The sequence below is a fragment of the Xiphias gladius genome, chromosome 2 (assembly GCF_016859285.1).
Source record: "Xiphias gladius isolate SHS-SW01 ecotype Sanya breed wild chromosome 2, ASM1685928v1, whole genome shotgun sequence".
In the NCBI taxonomy this organism is placed as follows: Eukaryota; Metazoa; Chordata; class Actinopteri; order Istiophoriformes; family Xiphiidae; genus Xiphias; species Xiphias gladius.
The window spans coordinates 18730653-18752604 of record NC_053401.1 but is presented as its reverse complement, the minus strand read 5'-3'; the positions used below and the strand labels follow the sequence as shown (position 1 = coordinate 18752604).

At 38.6% G+C, this 21952-nt stretch overlaps 2 protein-coding genes across 4 annotated transcripts in view; one reads left to right on the top strand and one right to left on the bottom strand.

Moving 5' to 3' along the window:
- The window catches only part of cog5 (component of oligomeric golgi complex 5), an 81328-nt gene that overhangs the window by 48748 nt on the left and 10628 nt on the right, over positions 1-21952 (bottom strand). The window lies entirely within an intron of this gene.
- On the top strand, positions 6320-16368 carry LOC120803030 (G-protein coupled receptor 22-like). 2 transcript variants are annotated; one of them, XM_040151306.1, is made up of 5 exons: positions 6320-6643; positions 9468-10230; positions 11842-11986; positions 12315-12461; positions 14649-16368. In XM_040151306.1, exons 3-5 carry the CDS (start codon positions 11864-11866, stop codon positions 15699-15701), a joined length of 1323 nt encoding a protein of 440 aa, XP_040007240.1. In that variant the 5' UTR covers positions 6320-6643; positions 9468-10230; positions 11842-11863; the 3' UTR covers positions 15702-16368. The 2 variants fall into 2 exon arrangements, with proteins under 2 accessions (XP_040007240.1, XP_040007247.1); XM_040151313.1 differs by lacking the exon at positions 9468-10230 and having other exon boundaries at positions 14649-15701.

Genomic DNA, 21952 nt, shown 5'->3' with positions numbered 1-21952 from the left:
TTATAAAGGTAATCAGTTAATATAAACCCATTGATGGTTATAATTTGGACGATCATTATGAGCTATAGGACAAGATCTGATTAAGTCATTTTAAAGGATTACCCCACAAAAAAAAAAACCTACATTTTTAGTATGAATCACTCATTAGCTGCAGTTGCATGCATACATTTTTTCATTACACTAGGTGTAAGGTTCTGGGTTCGAACCCCAGTTCGGCTGGGGCCTTTCTCTGTGTTTCTGTGTGAGTTTCATGTTCTCCCTGTGCCTGCTTGGGTTTCCTCAGGGTACTCCGGCTTCCTTCCACAGTCCAAAGACATGCAGGTTAGGTTTATTGTCAACTCTAAATTGACTCTCAGCTGTCAGCTGGGATTGGCTCTGGTCCCCCCTCAGAGGATAGGCCGTATAGCTAATGGATGGATGTTTATATAGGATGTGATTTTATACAGTCTGGTGTTTATATACACCGATGCACAAAAACGATGAATACATAATGCATTACCCCTTCTCAAAAGCTATCTTATCTCTTTCGCATGTGTTTGTTCAGTTCTGTGAAAATGGATATCTATCGCCTGTTCAGTGCAGTAGTTGCCATTGTTGTGTTGCTCTTAATCAAGCAACTGCTTGATAACAATGCATGTTTACTCCTACTGGAAGCAATGAAGGGAAGAAGGCAAGCACAAGACACCCTTTTTTTGAGGACTTGTTTGAATAGGTTCTTATTTCTTATTTTCCTACCATCTAGGAATCCAATAATGTTCAGTTCTTTAAGAGTATTTATTTAAGTAAGTCTCCCCCCAGAGAACCAGCTAAACTTGGAAGCCACCATTTTTGGGAAGTGAAGACATGTACATCTCAACGCTTTTATGTCAAGACAGAGGGCAAGGGCAGAAAAAATGCAGCCAGAAAGTAATCAGGTTAAATCATTTAGATGGTACAATTTTTCTTTTGATCAGTTCATGTAAAGTTTTAAACTATCCACTCCAGCTGCCTGACAAGCTCTCTGTGATGCAGGTTTGCCAGGACCTAGTGGCCTTAATTACAGACTACCTCACCGACAGGCTGCAGTACGTCAGGCTTCAAGGCTGCTTGTCAGAAATGTGACAAGCAAAACTGGTGCACACCAAGGAACTGTAGTGGCCAGTGTTTTCTTCTTAGCTGTGGTATGCTGGGGAGGTGGCATTGGGAAATGAGGTGCCAACAAACTGAGCAAGCTGGTGAGGGAGGCCAGCTCTGTGGTGGGGTTTGAATTAGACAGTGTGGAAGCAGTGAGAGAGAAGAGGATGAGAGGAAAGCTGAAAGCTATCATGGACAAACCCTCTATATCCTCTCAACGCCGAGCTGAGGTGGCTCAGGAGCACATTCAGCCACAGACTCATCCAGCCGCCTGCCTCAAAGTGCTTAGGGGACTCTTTTATGCCATTAGCCATCTGACATCACAACGCCACAGTACGCAATGCCTCCTACCTCTGCTGACTGACACTCACAACCATACACCAATCACAGTTAAACTGTCACCACCATAGATGTTGCACAACACACGAACATTACACATGTACATACGCTCGAAATTTTCACATGTACAGTATATACTCTCAGATCTATTTTATTTTATTGTATCTATCATTACTATTTTCTTTTATTTTATTTTTTACTTATTATGCGATTTCTTTCTTTGAAGTTGTATACATTCGCTTTTGCTGCTGTGTCTAACTGAATTTCCCCTACGAGGGATCAATAAAAAGGTACATCTTATCTTATCTTACCCTTTGCATCAGTTGACATTTCAATCGGTTTTGGCTTGTTTATTCTTATTGAGGTGTTTACATGGAGCATTTTTATTCCCTTTCGGACTTTTAAACTGATTGTAATCTAGAATATTAGGCTCCATGTAACATACCTATTGACTGTATGCTTGAAAGGTCTCACCTTGCTCCTTTGTGGAGGAAGGCAGCTATAGTCAAGCTGGCCTCACAACAGTTACAATGGATACAATTTTTCCCAACAATGACAAGTGGGGAAAAAACTACCAAACCATCCACAGAAATGTCTCAGATATCTCCTGTATCCTAATCCACTTCTCTGCTGTCCGTCGGTATGTTTACTATGTTTCAAACATTCATATTTTCACCCAAAATACACAAAAGTATTTGAGCATGAAATTTCATTCATGAAATTTTAAACTGTAGTGACAAAAAAAAAAAAATCTTAACTCAAGATTCACTTACTAGCTCTTTACAGAGTTTTTAAATCGTATCTGAAGGTGTTCATCAGCAGAAGGAGTTTGCTCAGTTGTCATGAAGATCTCCATCCACTGACTAAAGCAATGAGAAATGGTTTAAAGCTCCAGAAAACTAGAGTTACTGCCTCGCAGTTGTATGCCTCTACCAACCAGTCAAGTTGCAGTTTACAACCATGTCTGTCGAGACTCATAATATATATAGTGAAGCCTTAAGGTATTAAGTGTATTTTATCATAATTATGCCTCTGGCCACTTCTGTCGCTGGCGCAGAGGCATAACAATGGAATTACTCTTTCTTCCAATATTTACTTCACTGCTTGCATGTGATTTCTTAATTTAAGTAATTTGTGTTTGATTCTTTCTGTAGGGCCAAACTTTTGAAAAAACACACATTGTCTGACACGTATTCAGTCAACTTGATTGAAAAGGAGCTGTGTAACAACACAAAACAGACTGCTCTGCCAGAAAGATAGATTTTTTGCAGAAAGCTGGGGTTTTTTTTAGCTTTCAAGAAGAAGAATTTGTGGAACAGCTTCTTAAACATAACCTGCATAAAGAAGCTGTGCAACTGTCAGACTGCAGTGTGTCACACCTAGTGTAAGCCCTGTTATGACACCATGTGTGCATTCACTTAAAGGCACAAAGAAATGTAATTTTACTCTCTGTAATCTGATGGTTTAAACTGGATATCAGAATGGGACAAGACTAGAACTGAGTATTGTTCAGATTTGATCATCTCTGATTTTCCTCACCACTGGTCACATCTTGACTACAGTAAGCACCAAATGATCTCTATCAACAACCTGGCACTATTACTACAGGTAGCAAACTATTTTCACACCCACTCTGCTCTGAGCTGTAATCACATTTTTCAGTAAGTTTGTTATAATGTAAACATCCACTCTCTGTTGCTGTTTTACAATCAACCATTGTAAGACTTTTACTATGAAGCAGCTACAGCGTCCAGTAGCCTTAGTCACCAACATTAGCAACAGCTAATTCCTCAGAGCACAATAATGGGTTTACATAAAAATACAGACAATTTTCGGCACTTTTTGTATTCACTTGGACAGTAAAGTAACTAAATGTTAATAGGTGTATACAGGCAGTAAAGCTTTTTGCAGCTTGAAAGGATACCTAAAAGATAAAATGTACACTTTCTATCTCTTTATTTCATTGGCTATACTTTTACACTAGCCTTAGGCTGCAATTATTAACTTCTTTCATTATCAGGTAATGTATTAACTATTTTTTAATCAATCAACGAGCCCAAAGGGATTTCCTGAAATTGTTTACATAGGATAATTATCACCCAACCAATTGAAAGTGTTCATTTTCTATTTGTACAAAAAAGACAAAAGCAGGCAATTGTTTACTTTTGTGCAGCTAAAAACAGGAATGTTTTGTATTTTTAATTTGGTTAATTATTTAAATTGTCAAATTTGTAACTGAATAATTTTCACTGATTAACAACTCATTTAATGTTAATGAAGTAACTATGCAAGCATTACCTAAGCTACCCAAACACCACCGATACCGGATGTCCCTCTGGGTAGTCCACCACTAACAATTTAGTGGTTTTTACACTGGACTGTCCTGTGTTACACTGGAATGTCCTTTAAAAAATGAGCCCATAGGTCGTCTTTGCAAGCAGCTTACTACAACACATAGTTACGTTTTATTGTTAGGCGACCTCTAGCGGCCATAGTGATATGACGAGAGCCAAGAAGGATGTTAGGTAATGTGGTATATAGAAAAAGTACGCATTAGGAGGAGGTCAGGGTGGACGGATGGCTTGACAACACACAAGAGACCATAGCTCGCTTCCCATGTGAAACATTATTTTTTGAAACGGTCATGTTTTTTATTCATGACTATTACACAACCATCTGTTTATTGTTTTAACCATGACAACAAAGGTCCTCTCACCCATAAGGCAATACTTATTTTAACCCAAACCACGATCTTTTCCTTAACCTAACCGAGTAGTTTTTGTGCCTAAACCTAAACAAACTCTGACATTTCGACAGTGTCAACCGTGTGTTTATTATTATAACCATGAGGACAAAGGTCGATACACCTGCAGGTCACATTATTGTTACTATGACAATGAAGGTCGTATCCAAGGGTGGAGGAAAACGACCTATATGGCCATTTAGGTTGGAGGACTTGTTGCTTTACACATCATTGAGATAACAGAGACTTGAAGTCACTCGTTGCACTCATGGATAACTACCTAAATAAGTATACATGTATGCATGCATTTTCCTCAAATTTTGTACCAACAATGAACAAAGAACATTGCCGGAAGTGTAAAGAAAATAAACTGTAGTGCTACTTTCATTCACAATGAAAATAAAACTGTCTTTGATACTCATGTCTTTAAGGATGAATTCACATTTTCAATGGTAATATACACTTCTTATACAGAAATCTTAACAATTTTTATAAATTGTGATTTTGGTTTTGGAGAATAAAAGTGTATTTCTCCCCTTCTCTTTAGGGGAACAGGCTGTGTTAAGATACTCCCTCTGCATCCTAATTTTGATGGCTCAAACTCTGCCTCAGTCCAACGATTACTGATTAATGTTTTCCTGACAATGAGCCCGTGCAAAATATGAATCAAAGTAATCCCTGATTGCCAGTAAGAATGTACAGTATACAATATGAGTAGGTTTAATAGGTACTGTTAGTGTGTCCGATATTAATTTAGACCATTTTCAAAAGTATGCCTTTTTTCTAAAGTTTTACTTTTCCCTCAGTTGTTTCATGAGTTTATTGTTCTCAAGGCGAAATTGATCTTAAATAAATAATAAATAATAAATTTACAGCTGTTTGTGCCAATTGACCATCATGAAGGCATTAGCATTTGCTGTTGTGGCAATTGTCCCTTAAGCATAAAGTCCATGACTGCTGTATCAAAAAAACAAAGGACTCACACAAACACAGCCATGGACTTGGTTTCAATCATATGCACGTCTTTTTGAAATAGCACAGCTGTGGACTAGATATCAGGATGCAATATTAATGCATTCATTAAACATTTATATATGTTTTCTGTTGCACTCTGTTGTGCTTACAGCAATTTTAGGTGTGAAACTGGCCTCTCAGACATCAGTCATCTTGGCCTCCGACTGTCTCGATTTCTTTTCCCATCTCTGCCTCTACCCGTTTGCTCATAAGAAAAGTCTGCAAATGTCTTTTTTCTCCCTCTCCATAACCCTGCTTTCTGCCATGTATTTCTCTCTCACTAAAGACTTGTATCTCGGGAAAACATGCCTCCCACTGAGTTGCGCATGTCAGTAAAACAGTCAGACTTGAAAGGAGTGTCTCTACTTACACTCCTTGAATAAACAGACAAAGTGTGAGAGATGAAGAGCTGAGATACAAGATCAGGACTTCTTGTTTTATCAGTGGATAAGAGCACACCCCGGAAGACAACAGACTGGCCCTGATTTGAAATCTGATCTATCATTCTGTGCTTCCTTTGGCCAGTGGTGCTGTTGTTGCCATGCCAATGCCCAGTAGCCCTAATTAGTCCATGCACTAGCTATGCTCACCAAGCAGTAAGGGCAACACGGTGACCACTCCAATGATAGCCAGATTGGGACAATTAAGCATGTACCATCCAGCAGGTGCTATGCAAACACAAACAGTAGAGGAGTGGCCAAAGTCCTGAGAGGAAGGATGCTGCCATTAGTATTGTCATGGCCACCGTTTCCCACCTGGGCTCTCTAATGAGGGCAAACAAACTTATGGAGAGATGGCTCAGAGGAAAAGAGAAAGAAAAAAGAACTAAGAGACAAAAAAGATCTGGGTTGTCCCTTCATGCTGGAAAAGAGTTGTAGAATAGGCAGCAGAAAAGACAAAGAAAGATATCAATAAGAAATGAGAAACCAATAAGATATTAGAAAAATTTACGAAGAGAATGTCAAATCTGCTTTATGAGTTCAATTAGTTTGAGCACAGAGGTGTAAAAGGAAAAAAAAAAACAGAAGGAGACGACAGCTTCAGAGAGGAGGAGGAGGGGGAGGGAGCGATGGATGAGTAGGAGGGCTACTGGAGGCAGATACAGAGAGAAGCAGGAAGCAGGACAGAGACAGACCGACAGAAAAAAAAAGGCACAGCACAGAGAATAGAAGGGAAGGCAGAGCAGCAGTGTCAGTATCTCTCTCTCGCTCTCACAAGGCTCCGTGGATGCATGCTATCTACCAGTCAAATTTCCATCCTGAAAGGACTCGCGAAAGACCCTTGAATGATGGACGACTAAGCTAAACCTCTGTCACTCAGGCTTATCACCTGTGGGCACTACACTACCTTTGGGAATTGAGATTACAAAGCCCAACAGGGAAGGAAAGAAGTCCGACAGACCCAAGATCACTGAGGAATGGTCTTTGTCTAGAGGTAAACTAACACACGGAGCAATCGTATACTAACACTGTTATCGGTGTGCTGACAGCAAGGCAATGTGAATGTGTTGCACAAGGCACTGTAAAATCAACACATTGAGCTCTAAATAAATACACACAGCATGCTGACATGTTGCCTGCGAGTCATGTTTTTCATGCAGTTATTATTTTGAGTTGAGAATAATTAGACTAAATGAGTAGCTGTCAAACAGCCAGGAACATGGGTCTTCACAAGCTAAGCTGAGTTCACTGCCTCCCTAAGAGACCAGCTCCCCTTTTGTAGGAAAGCTCATACAACACAAAACTAATCAGACTGAAGACAGAAATCGTTTCTGTTTCTGTCCTTAGAGTGAGGTCATCTAGAGGAAAGATATTTCATATAATGGAACAGCTAAAAGAAAAGATGAGCATGACAAAAAGTGCCTTCATCCATTAAGCCATGAATTAAGTTTAAACAAAGGAGCAATTTTGCTCATTTTGTGCAGTTAAAAACATGATTATCGGTACTCTTAACTGCAACAAAGCTAAAGGTAATGGACTCAATATCGGAGCAAGAACTGGTCAAGAAGTAGTCAGTGAAGGCTGAGAGAAAATGTTCCTTTGTTCAAGAAACTACTAAGGCTGCACTGAACAATTACTTTCAGTATTGCAGATTATTTTTTCCAATTTAAATGACCAAGACTATAGACTATAAAACATCAGTAAATACTGAAAAACATCCATGTGACCAACAGTCTACAACCCAAAAATGTTCAATATATAATGATATAAGACAGAGAAGTGGGGCAAATCGTGATATTTAAGAAGCTGTAATTATTTAATGCTTGAAATTTTTGATTAATAAAAGACAAATGATTAACTGATTACTAAAATTGTTACTGATTAATTTTTTTTTCTGACTAATGAATGAATTGACCAATTATGTCCCTCACTGATCTGACACCTTGCTCAGACAAAAAAATCCCTTTAAAGATATACTTTCTGTAAAAGCAGCCGAAGGCAGCCCTGGAATCTTGAGATTTCACCAGAAATAGGTAGGCGTGTTGACAGTAGTAGGTGTTCTATCAGCTTGGATGTGATTGGCTGGTTGGATTTAGATACAAGTTTCGCGTGGTTAAGGTTAGGGTACACCCACGTCTGTGAACATGTTCCACACTCCAGCGCCATGTTTTACTTGCAGGAATTGCATCTTCCTTTGTGAAGCCTACTATTTATTTGTCTCTACCACTGTAAAATATGGAAAATGTGTCACCTGTTATTAATAACAGAGCATATGGAGAGCATCCATAACCACTGTAAAAGCGGTTTAATTGTATGATGAACCAAAAATAATAATAATTATTCATTCATTCATTCAAAGCATCATGAATCCTTGCTGTAATCCCAACATTTTAGACTACACAGTGAAAGTTAAAATATTAACCATTTTGGTGTATTGGTCAAACTTATTTAGACAACAAAATAGTCTGGATACTCTGTCTGTTATCTGCAGCTAGCTTTTTTAAGTCAGTTTTCATATGGTTAAATTAAACTTTAAAATTTTTCCAGGACAGAGAACAAGTATTGCGTGGTACAATCCACAACAAGCAGTGGAGATATTGAAAAATATTGAAAAAAACAAACGCAATAACTACACAGGTCACAGGGAATTATCAGATTTATACCATTTACTATGTGTTAGGTATTGTTTAATCATACTCTGAGGCAGTATGCTCTTCAATTGGAAACTCTGTGCTGGCAGTATATTTGCAAACCTTAAAATAAATGTTAATAAAATAAAAGCAGGAAAGACTAAAAACAGCTGAACCCAAACAGTATTGATTTAGAAAACTGATGAGTTTAATACGTCAGAACTGTGCAGTTGTCTGAAAAATAGTCATCAGGAATCCAGTACTGTCCATGGCCATGGTATAATTGGTTACACGCATAAAATCACTCAGAGCACATGAGTTTGTTTAACTAGAAAATACTCCTCCTTAATTGATCAAATGACTGATAGAAGTGTTTAATTTAAATAGCAGACAATTATAATGCAAGGACACAAATACATGCCTATTTGTGTAATGTAAATATATTTTTTCATAGATATTACAATAGGTATTGTAAATAGAAATTGTAATTAATTCGTAGATTATAAAGAATTTTTTGCTTTGGGTACTAAAACAAAAACAATATTTTTAATATTTTATATTGAAAAATATAACCATATTTTTCTGTAAAACCCTTTTCTTTCCATTTAATTAAGGTCAAGTTCTAAAATGTTAAATGTTGTCTAAACACAACCAAATTTACAAGAACACATTGCCTAAATAAAAAGTCTGAAGATTGGTGAACATTTTATATCAAAACTGATCTAAATCAAAATTTCATGCCCGAAATCTTTACAAATTTAAAAATCTCAAGACATTCCAGCTGAGTCCTGAACTTACTCTGAGAGACGGTGTGTGGTCTGTTGTTGTGACAATCAGTCTGCATATCATTTCATACACTGAGACAGTCTGCAGAGAATCATTTCACAGTTTTCAGCACTCATTTGCTGAACAACACATGACGAAAACCATCAAAGGCAAAAAGCAAGGCATCAAAACTCATTAAACACATATTTGGCACACACACAAACATGAGTGCAAACACAGAGACAGGCATCCAATTAGCAGAGAAAGAGCAAGCTATCTGTCAGGGGATGATAAATGAGTTGAAATTAGGTGGCAAACACATGATGCATCATACAGACCAGAGAGAAACGATCTGATTGCAATGTGACACATTTCTTTCTTTTATACTATTTTACTGAAATCTTCCATCCTCCACCTCTGCAGAATCAATGATGGAATGTAACGGAGGAAGAGCACAAGCGATGGGGATGTCAAATGGACATGACATTTTTCTCTGCTTCAATCAATTCCTCTTTTGCAGTATGTAAAGGATAAAGTGGGAGTAAAAAGGCTGTGGATGTCCAAGAGTCAAGGGATCCCTCCATTCTGTCATCTCTACTTTCTCCCTTCACTGTTCTCTGGAATATGAAATCACAAACCTGATGTGGTCCGACATAAGCTACTATGGACCATCTCCATAGTAGCACCATCTCCAGAAAGATAAAAAGAGGAGTCTGAAGAATGTACAATACCTGAAAAGTGGAGAGTAGTGGAGAGAGGAGGATTGTTCTGGCATTGGCATCATTTTCAGGCGGGGATGACACTGGAAGCAACGGTTCAAGCACAACAAACAATGACGAGACAGAGCTTTGCATGAAAGAAAGCATTGATCTTAGTGCACCGCACTGATGTTGCAAACCACATGCCCCCCAACGAGGGGCGGGTATGTGCTAATTTCTGTGTTTCACAAACAGACTTTTCCCTTCGCCTGAGTGGAGCCAGTATCCCAAAAGCTAAAGCTCACGGAAGACTTTTCATTGTCTGTCCAATTTGAATATTTCATAGAAAGGTTGATGCATATCAAGTGGAACTGAAGATTGATCTTGTCAAATCAAAACATGGTGGGATGTTTTGACCTGCACCAGCAAGTTCTTTGTGGCCACTTCGATACCTGCTGAGCTGGAGAGGACACCTCTGGGAGGGAGTGGTGAGTTTACCTGATATCACAACTTTACTCAGTTTTCTTTAGTCCAAACCAAGCCAAACCAAGGTCCATAAGCCACATATTCAAGTGTCTGTCAAGATTCTCAGTCATCCAGGTCATGGTATTCCGTAAGTGCTATGTGGCAAGGCAGCTGGACTTGCTTGAAGTCATTTTTATAGCTGTTTTAAACAGCCACACTCAAAAGCAGGTGCGTGAAAAAAAGAGCTTAAGAGAGAAGTTCAAATCATGCTTTCTTTTTCATCTGTGCACACCTGGCCAATTGTTGCATGAATGGGGCGTACTTGCCAGATTGTCTGTTGAAGAAAAATATAAAATTTGTTTGATGCAGATCCTCAGTTCTGTTTTCAGAAAGGCAGCAGGAGATGGGGCTTTCAGATGCTGTTCTACACTTGTCTTTTTTTCTTTTTTTTTGCCATTACATGCCTTCTCTTTTATTAAAACCAGTTTGCCCTAACAGTAACTACAAATCAGTATGGCACTCACTACCCAATATTGAAAATATAGCACTTTTATTTTACAGTATATACAAGTATCAATAATGGTACCAGGATTCTGATTTTACAGTGAAGAAAGTTGGGTTTGGTGCCTTCTTTGCTGGCATCCCTTTCAAATGACTTACCAGTGTGTACAGTATAACTGACACCTGCAATCTGAAGAACCCTCCTCTTGGTTATCATGTTATATACCATAGCCTACGCACTAAACTTCAGGCCATGATTCATCTGCACAAAATTAATTTTTGAAAATTGCCAGACTGATCTCTTCAGTCACAAGTTTTGTTATGCAATTAGGCTCTCTTCCTGATGTTTCCAAGAAAACAAATTACCACCATGTATAAAATACAAAGGGTGTACTTTTCCATGAGTTTTGTCCCCTGTGCAGTTTCAATATGAGTTCAAATTAGTAAGCATTCAGGAAAAAAAAGCACCTTAATGTTTTCAGACATTATCTTATCACAGAAACCCTTTTCCTTAAACTCTCAGGAGTTGGACTCAAACTGTATCTACAACCACACTGTTTCCAAAATTGTACTTCAGAATTCAGAAGAAAAAAAAACCTAAAAACCTAAAAACTTACTGATATAATGAATGATATAATGATTTTTCCAACTGAGAGGTATTAAAATTATCACTCAAAAGCAAAACATATTTTGCCTCCCGAACTGCAAATCAAGGCAAAAATTTGACTAATTTTGCATGACAGGCTGAAAAGTTCTTTTCCAGATGATTTATACATGCATGATTTTTTGATGAAGTGTAGCTGAAAACATCATTCTTTAATTTCCTTTCCATTATGATAGAGTAGAGCACTTAGAGCAGATTTTTATCAAGAAAAAAAAAAAAAAAAACAAAGATACTAAATTATTCTGGAGCAGCAATGTCAAGAGAGGTGAATGCCATACTATGAACAGCCCATTACCTCTTGTAACCCTGACTCTAACCCTAACCCAAAAAACAAAAGGCAGTGCCAGCGCCTTGCTGGTCTGGTAACAGTTAAACAAATCTTTGGCCAAACAAAAAATGATCTGGTAGAAATTGATATGCAATGGTTCAATTTTTAACAAAGACCCTTTTTGTGCGAACTGCTCTCCAGGCATCTTCCTCCCATCAAGATAATGCACAACTCCCCCATGCTGATCTCTGTAGCCACAATGAGCAACATGACGGTGCTTGACATGGCTGACCCCTATGACCTTGACATGAGCTCCTCTGAGGCCATCTACCCCATCAGCTTCCAGGTACTGCGAAAGCCTCACAAACATCATAGATTGCTTATTTAGTCACATCAATGTGACATGATAGCATATTTGCTTGCAAGCATCTTAATCCACAGAGTTCTCTTAGGTATATGATATTTTTAGGAAACTGGTAATTGTCCAGGTAATTATTGGCTTGGAAATTTAAATGTTAGATACTTAAATATATATTGCATAATACCTATCTAGAGGAATTCCTTGTTATATAAAGTATAAATGAAATTTTCCATGTTATTTTCAATGTTATCTGACTAAAATTTTTAAGTCATACTTAACGGCATTATTTCCACCATGCTCTTTATGTTGCTAGGTTTCTGTGACAGGCTTCCTGTTTTTGGAGATAGTTTTGGGTCTGAGCTCAAACCTCACTGTGCTAGTCCTCTACTGTATGAAACAGAACCTCATCAGCTCTGTTTCCAACATCATCACCATGAATCTACACGTGGTGGATGTGTTGGTGAGTCCTCACCTCTATTATCAGTTACCTTTTAGCAAACAGGGATTTAAACCGAGACTGTGCAAGTCTTTCCGAGCAGCAGCCAACAACGCCCTCTGTGGACACAGGTGGTAATTACAGGACGCTGCCTCATTCAATTCTGTTGGGCTCTGAGTCATCTCATCCATTATCTAAATACAAACCAGCAATCATGCTGTCCACCCATGCCCCGTTAGGTAATCTGATTACCATGACCAGAAACATCTGCAGCAGTTGTGTGCTTATCTGTAGCTTCTAGGAACTAGCTTGGTACTTAGAGTGACTAGCAACAGGGAAGGTCTCCCCTCAGCAGGGGTGACAACTAAAGCCAAGTCAACAGACAGTGATTTGCCCAACATGTGAATATGTCAAACTAACTTTATAACCCACATCTTCAACCACACACACTGCAGAAAATGCAGTGCTGTGGCTCACAGGATGATGCTTAGCTCTGAAGATAACATGCAAAGTGACTACTTCTCAATGATGTTTGAATGTACGTAGCTTAGCTCAGTTGATGACCTCCTAAGTTACAAATACAGTCTGAGGGCTGGTAGACTGGAACAGTGCCCTGTTGATTACTCCAGATTATACATTAACAAGAAGAGCTAATGAGTGACCATGCTGATGAAATACGTAATCAATCAAAGGGGAAGATGAATTAAAGAAAGCAAAAGAGACACATCTGGCAGTGAATGTGTTTGCTATTAGTGGTAACATTATGACAATAATTAACCTGGCCATGCTAGACTATGTTGTTGTTTGTGTTACTTAGCATTACGTATGCTTCCACTGGATAAAACTCTAATGTTACTTTGTTTACTATGTTTACTTTGTAGCATTCTCTCTCCTAACATTAGGATATTGAATCGCAACCACAAACAGCAAAGACAGAAAAATTAAATCCCCACACAACTGCCACTTTGGCACAATATCCAATGCAGAGTAGAAGCCAGTGTTACCAGTCGAGTTACGCATATACCATCTCTGAGTCTGTTCTGAAACCCAGCTGTTGCTTGGCTTCTTTCCATCAGGTTATTGTTGGATGAAGAGTTATTCTTTTCGCCATTTGTCACTTTCTTTTTTGGCATGTTGACCCTCTGCCGAGCTTACTCTTTTCTTCTTACTTGTTTTGCTTAACCAAAACGACTCGCTTTCTCTACTGTCATCCAGTGTGATCAAGACCTGACAGCACTGTAAGGAGCCATACATAAGAGCCATTCCATTGTGCCCTAGGATTTTATCAACAAACTACAACAAACACACACACACACACACACACACACACATTTTTTATTTCTCTTACTATGTGGAAATCTTCAGTTTTCACATCACAGATGATAATCGTGTCTGATGTCACAAAAGGAGTCATACATGAAAAACATGAGACTTGAGGTCATTCTGGAGAGGCAGCTCTGCAGGAGTACTGAACTTTAATTGTAACATATGGGCTGAGGCCATAAATAATATAATATCTGTCATAATTCAAGTATTGATTAAAATTCATCAATAATAATGTTAGATATTTTTGTTTTTAAAAATACCCAAAAAAGGCAGGAACAATTAGAACTTAACTAAATAATACAAAGAAACTTGCTGTTTGCATTTACACCTGCATTACATTCAGATACAGATTGCATGAAGCAGGTATAAATGGGTCAGGGAACCAAAAAGTAATGTAAACTTTAAGCAATTGCCTTATAGAACTTTTCATTTTTAAGAATACTGTATATTTGACTAAATTGCAATTATTCTCAGTTAAAAAAAAAACAAAAAAAACTGATAAACTGTAAGCAATATGCATCACAAATAACTTTTGTGTCTATTTTGCTGTAAGCTTCGGCAAAACAAGGTTAACCAAAATTCATTTTGCCTAATAGCTAACTCAGGCCACACTAAAGCTACTATCTGAATGCTGTTTGGGTTTAGGAGGGTTTTTGGCTAACTATGTACCCAATAATTCCTCATTAATTCAGCTGGGAGTGACAATAGTGATTACAATATGTACTTTGGATTGACACAGACATATCATTCTATTAAGAATCAACATACGGGTTACAATCAATACAAAGCATGTGTACTAGTTTTATCTGGTCCTAAACCAAACAGTCTCAAGATCAGATGAAAAAATGCATTTGAGATATGACCTGAATTCCTGTCTGTTTCCAGGTATGTGTATGCTGCATCCCGCTGACAGCGGTGGTGGTGCTACTTCCTTTGGAGGCAGACACAGCCATGATATGCTGTTTCCATGAAGCCTGTGTCTCTTTTGCAAGTGTAGCTACTGCTGCTAACGTCCTGGCCATCACTGTGGACCGCTATGACATCTCAGTGCGGCCAGCAAACCGTGTGCTTACAATGAGCCGAGCTGTGGCTCTGCTTGGATCTATTTGGGCTTTATCCTTTTTCAGTTTCCTGGTTCCTTTCATGGAAGTAGGTTTCTTCATCACCTCTGGTTCAGACCTTGTGAACCAGACTGCAGTGGTCACAGTGGCTCATACAAATGAGTACTACACAGAGCTTGGTTTGTACTATCACCTGCTAGCCCAAATCCCTATATTCTTTTTCACAGCTGTTGTAATGCTGGTGACTTACTACAAGATCCTTCAGGCTCTTAATATTCGCATTGGAACACGCTTTCAGCACAACCTACCCAAAAAGAAGCAAAAGAGTAAAAACACTATCTCTTTGAGCACTGCGACACAAGTAGAGTCGACTGACGCTTCACAGAGCAGCACAGGAGTCAGGGCTGGTGGGAATGCACCTTTGGGCATGCGGGCTTCAGTGTCCGTCATTATTGCTCTAAGAAGAGCAGTGAAACGTCATCGGGAAAGACGGGAGAGACAGAAACGAGTCTTCAGGATGTCTCTTCTCATCATCTCCACATTTCTACTTTGCTGGACTCCAATAACAGTGCTCAACACCATCATACTCAGCACTGGACCCAGTGATTTGACTGTCCGCCTTCGCTTGGGCTTCCTGGTGATGGCCTATGGAACCACGATCTTTCACCCGCTCCTCTATGCCTTCACTCGGCAGAAGCTCCAAAAGGCTTTGAAGAGCAAGATGAAGAAGCGGGTGGTGTCTGTAGTTGAAGCTGACCCTACACCGAACAATGTGGTCATCCATAACTCATGGATTGACCCCAGGAGAAACAAAAAGGTCACCTTCGAGGATACGGAAGCCAGACAAAAATGTCTTTGCTCACAAGATGTGGAGTAACTCAAATGTAAATATGTCAAATATGTAATGTAAATGTAAATTACTACACTGGGAGTTACACTCATAAGAGAAAGTAACAGAATACAGCAGAAAAAATGAAAAAAAATTGTGTTTCCCAGGGAGATAATGGAGTATCATTTATGCATATAAGTGGAAAGTATGGAAAGTAAGTGGAAGAAAGACTGAGTCTCAACGAGCTAAATTATAGTGGGCTCATTAACAATGGAGTACATGCATCTTGGACAGCTTACTAAATGAGTACTTAAATGATGACCACAGAAAAGATGTGTTCCCCAAGGAATAAATGCAAAAAACTGAGGGGGATTTCTGAATATAAACACCACATTTAAAATGGAAACTACCAGCAGCTGAATGTATGTGAGTTCAAGGATTGCATTTACAGTAGATTTTTCATTCAGTGCAAAAATGTCTCAAAATAGGTACCATAGGCACATGAAGAGGGTAATTTATTGCTATTTATTATGGAATTTCATGGCGTGCTACCAGGACCGTTCAGTCACGACCCTGTATCTAAGCAGCAGTGTATGTTGTTCTCTGGTTAGCATAATATGAGACAAATGTCTATATACAGTCATAGAATAACCTGATATTGTTTGTCACCATTTGTAATAAACAACCAAAGGCACAATATGTGTCAGTATCTCTCTGCTCTCCTTCTTCATCATGTCGAACTGGATACAGGGACAGAACACATCAGGACCAGTGGGGGTCAAAAACTGACATAACATAACCTGTCTGTTAAGTTATATAGTGATGAAATGAGGGACAGCCTTTAAAATCTGTTCAAACTAAGGTCATTGTGTGTTCAAAGAATCTGTATTTGTTTGCAACCAAATACCATAAATAAGTAAGTATAAAGTGAAATAAGTAAAGATGTACACCCTACCAAAACAATTTACTTAACGACACAAGACCTTAAACGACTACAAGTTGTGGTATTTTAAAGTGAGCTGCTATGTAGAGGTCCTTTTTGATATGCACAAATAGGGGTAGTGATAGGAAGAGCTAGTAGAAAAAGAGTAAGGGCCGGTATATGGTCTCTCAGAACCTGTTAAGATGTGCTGTCTAAACACACCAGAAATCAAATCTGTTTATAGTTGTTCCTAACAGGCACACTGGAAAGTGGAGTGAAAAGCTACCCATGATAGAGAGGGGGGACATACAGCATCGTTCAAAAACGGGGACAACTGTACACATTTTTAGACAGTCTCACCAAAACGTTATTCATAGAGTTGCATAATTATGTAACAAATGAAAAAAAGAGCTAGAGCAAGAAGTACAATGCCGGGCTCCTCTCTCACCTCCGCACAGCTGGCAAATCACATGAGGTCGGTGTGAGCGTTGGATTGTCTGTTTTGTAAAGTTACAGAAATGGTTGGACATAGACCCCCCCCAAATCCAACGTTGGAAAGGTGTGGAGGAGGAGGTTTCCAACCATCCAACATGCAGTTGAGAAGGAGTATTAATCCCATTTAAGGCTGTTACTTTTTATTTAAATTTTGAACTGTTGCTTGAACATGGACAAAATTAAATATTTGATTTGTAGTGATCTGTGCAAATTATACTCTAAAGCCATGTTGAATGGATAATCACAACAAAACAAATGAGAAGTTATGTGTGTAAGTATTTTGAAATCAACACCATAGACGACAAACTGAAGGCAAAAATCAGACAAAAGATCCACACACTGCACTGATAGCTCCCAGCAAATCTAATTTGAGAGCAATGCTTCAATCTGACAAAGTTACTCATCAAGCATTGTCAAATGTTTGCTGACTAAAATGCAACTATCTTACAATATTGTTATCATAGCAACAAAACTGAAGTCAATTATCAATCAAGCAACAATCAATGGATCAATGTCAATTCAACAACTCGGTTTAGGATTAGGCTACTAGCAAAACTATTTATGGCATTATTTTTCAAAGCACCCTCACTACTTGTAGTGCCCTAAGCTTTTGCATAGTACTGTACATTATTGGTCTCTTTTAATTTTAAAATTTGTATGTAGTTTCTTACAACAGCTGGTATTTGTTGAAAATTTGTTTCACCTAAGACCATAGTGTCAGCATGCCAAAATCCACACAATGACAATGCCAACATACTGGTGTTAAGCAGATACATTTACCATGTTCACCATCTTAGCTTAGCATGTTAGCATTGCTAACATTTGCTAATATACGATAACAGAAAGCACAGGTGAGGCTTATGGGAATGTCATCAGCTTAGCTGGTATTTCTTCATAAAGCAAATTAGTGGATAAACAGCAATATGAATGTAATGGTGGTGCTAGCGGAAAAGTGAAGGGATCACGAAAGTGATAACAGTGTATCCCAAGGGGGTTTTAATGTGTATACCAAATTTAATGGCAATGTGTCCAAAAGTTATTGAGACAGTCTACTGTATAGCTAACACACTCAAAACTGTGGGGAGGTGTTTTCAACAGCACAAGACTTTTAAGCAATCCTAGAGTGAGAAAAGCAAAAAACTTGCAAAGAGTTATGAAGTGCAGACTTTATTCTAAATTTGACGTTTTGGCACTAGTGTGCCTTCTTCAGAGCTTAAAGAGCAAAACAAATCACATAGTCAATAAAGCTTCTGAGGCACCCAGAAAGGATGAAACGGGTCAAAAGGACAATCACAATAAAGAAAACCTAACAGCATACAATATGTCACAACACAGCTCATATGTCTTTCAGCCCTATATACAAGCACTAGAGCAAAAGTCAGGGGAATTAACCAAGCAGAATTAGGCTCCATCCTCTGGAGACCATACATAAATGTCAGTATAAAATTTCTTGGCAATCCATTCAATAGTTGGTGAGATATTTCAGTCTGGTTCTACCAACCGGTTAACCAACCGGCCAACATTAGCATCCCTAGAGCCATGTTAGAGCTACTAACATGGCTAACAATCCCTGACCAAATGTACAAATAAGTATGTGGACATAATTTTGTATACTTCAGCTATATAGTGTTGATATTTTGAATTTAATTAAAGATTTTTCAATTGTGGTAACATCTGGGAAAAGGACACAGCACTCAAATTAAGCAATTAAACTTAATTCAACTATTCCAATTGAACTATTCCAAAGCAGAATTATCCAACTATTCTTCAGATGACCCAGTTTTAACCCTACTGAAGTGATTCCAGGACTCAACGGTATGAATGATAACAAAACACAAATAAGCAAAGCCCACTTGAGAAATATTTGGAATCTTTGGACAACAACCAACTGGTAAAGCAGAGAGCAGAATTTGACACTATCACATACATAAGAGTTTGTTGCTGTGCTAGAGAACAACAAGGACACTGACCCCATATAAAAGCTCTTTGCAGCCAATGGAATTTGTGCGAGCCTGTATGTGTTTGTGTGTGTGTGGGTATGGTATGAAAAGTGGTCACAGGCTAGCAGGCACAGGCTGATGAAAACACTTGTCCTTACGAACCTGCCCTGTCACGCTTAATGCCTTGTGATAACTAAGGGCAGTATGGCACATAGATAACTGGTGGTGGAGACATGCAGTGCATCAATACCACTTTTCCTCTGCTGATACCAGAAGGTCACACAGTTCTCTGAACCTATTCAACCACTATTAAACACCACAATTCTAACAAAGACAATAAAACCAAGTTTATGATGGAGAGCTAAGAGAACAGGGTAAATGGGGTCAAATTGCGTATTGCTATTGTGCCCCATCATACAGGTATGATTACAGCCTTAAAAAGGTCCCATGAAATGGTGTCATTACTTCCTTTATGTGATGTATTTCCATGTAGGGGTGGGACATTGGACAGCGAAGGATCAATCTTAAGGGTCTCAGTATGCTTCACACAAATTGCTTATCATATTTTCTTTCCACTTCTACCCTCCCCACACCTTTCCAGTGGCAGGATTGGGGGCTGTATTCAACAATATCTGTAGGTTTCTGACACAGACACAGACAATAAAGCCCTTTTTACACAGTGGTCGGCTAGGTGTGCAGAGGTGTGAAACTATACAGGATTTTCACTTATTTCTGGAGCTTTTTTTTAATTCTTTACTGTCACTTTTCATGTGTACAGACAAGTGCAACACCATGATTTCCATCAAAGAGAGACTCTGAAACTGTGCAGCAATCATTATGTCCATTTATACTATTTATTCATTGCATACTCCCCTCTTTATGATGGCAGGTTTTTCATCCCACATTCAAGTGCCGCCATTCGGACCGGTTATAACCACCTTTGCCTTTAGACATGGTAGAATGACAAGTCTTACAACCTAGTTAGTTTCAAGCATACTGAACCCTTGATTGTAATTGAGGAGGGCTGTCAGTTATGGAGAGAAAGGTAGTTTGATTTAATAGAATGGGGGAAGAAGGCTTAATTGCTCAAAAAAATTGTTTTGACTTTATTGGCTGGACTTTTTATCCACTAGTAAAGAATTGAGTGACCACAGAAGTTCCACCGTTTTCGTGGAAGTAGCAAGTTCAAGTGCCCGTTTTATGGGACCTTTAACAGAGATGCACCACTGTATCAGGCTCTCTGTCTTTATGTGTTGCCTATCCTGTATCAAATACTGGCCACTATCAGAAAAAATAACTTCGGACACAACAAAAACCACTTACAGGTAAAAGTACACAAAAGCTTGTAACTAGTCTTAGAGCAACACAAACACAACACACTTTGAGCAAAGAGAAGTAGAAGCATGTTTCAAGTTACAGCTCATTGTATTGGCCCACAAGTCCGTCTAGTTGAGCCCCGCTGGCTCTCAACGAGCCCCCCTCCGTAAAGCTGTGGACAGCCGCACCAAAGCTCACGAGTTCACATAAGGCGTTTCATACCTGGCTGGCTTACAGCAAGTAGAATCAAAAGAGGTGTCAATGAAGAGAGTGGAATACCAGAGCATGCCAAAAATACCTTCTCTATATATGTTACTCAGGAACTGAAGAAAAAAAAAAAAAAACAGAACTAAAACACCAGTGAATTCTCGACAGCTGGCCAGAAAGAAGACTTGATAATGTTGTGCACTTACTGCAGGACGTGACGTAATTTCAGGCAATTGCAAACTACATAAATAAGTTGATACAGTGTATTAAGATTCAATGCCATGAGTTTGCTTTGGAGCTCTATGAAGAAGACATAAACATAAGGGAAATCCTACTATGTGTTTAGTTGTCCTTCAGATGTCTAAGAGCTTTGATTCAAATGTGTGAGTAGCTATTCTTTATCCAGTCAATATTGTTTATTTTGGCAGCCAAAGTAAATAATAGTCATCAAAATTCAAGGTGCGTACCAGAAGAAAGGAAATAACAGACAGAACATATGGGACAAAAAAAAAAAAAAAAAAAAAATCAACATTTTTTTTCTAAATCCAGATAGATCCAGAAAATAGGCAAACATTGAACACAGTGAATTAAACAAGGAAGAGAGAAAAAATGAGTAAATAAATTAATAGAAATTATAAAATAGCATCATTAAAGCCCAATGTTAACATGACACTGCACCAACATGTAAAAGACCAGCAGCGATCATTCATTAGGAAGATATTCAATTAAATTCAGATTTAAGGTGAGATTTAGAAGCACACACAAACTATGCCTGTGCACCTAATATTAGATGAAAGAGTGTTCCAAAGCCTTAGCACAAGCACAGTAAAAGCTTTAAAAAAAAAAACCTTCATTTTAACTGTAGACCAGGAAAGACAAGTTTACTGATTTAATTCAACATCTTGTATGTAGTTATACACCTATTTAAATGATTTCTTAACCTTACAGGCAATAGATAAAAAGAAGCCAAAATGGGGATGGAGAACCTGGTCTGGCTGCAGAGCTTTGTATGCTTTCACTGTTACTGAGGTAAAGAAAAAAGGCATTACATGATGGAGGTGAATGGATATAAGTGCATGTATGAGTCTGGCAGACTAAAAAGCAGTTTTTTCACAGCACTCCCAAATTGGTTAAAGTATGACTGCTCCACTGATATTTTTGTATATTTATGCTTGAGTCTTGTTGAAGTTCTGCATAGTGTTTAATCTGTTAAACCATTCCAGAGCAGCATGCCTTACACCCTACAGCTGACACAGCAGGCCCCATGCTCAAATTTAAAGGTCAACAGCCGTGTTGTCACTGAAGCTGCTGTATGATCTCCTCTTCCTGTGATCCTATAGACCAAAACACATCCACACTGTTGACTTTAGTGTAGCTTATCACTGCTCCAGATACACTTTCTTCTGCCAAATGTCTTG

Coding starts and splice junctions, on each gene's coding strand:
- LOC120803030 (XM_040151306.1), top strand. CDS start 11,864: ATGCACAACTCCCCCATGCTGATCTCTGTAGCCACAATGAGCAACATG. Junction 11,987..12,314: donor TCTACCCCATCAGCTTCCAG/GTACTGCGAAAG, acceptor TTATGTTGCTAG/GTTTCTGTGACAGGCTTCCT. Junction 12,462..14,648: donor TACACGTGGTGGATGTGTTG/GTGAGTCCTCAC, acceptor GTCTGTTTCCAG/GTATGTGTATGCTGCATCCC.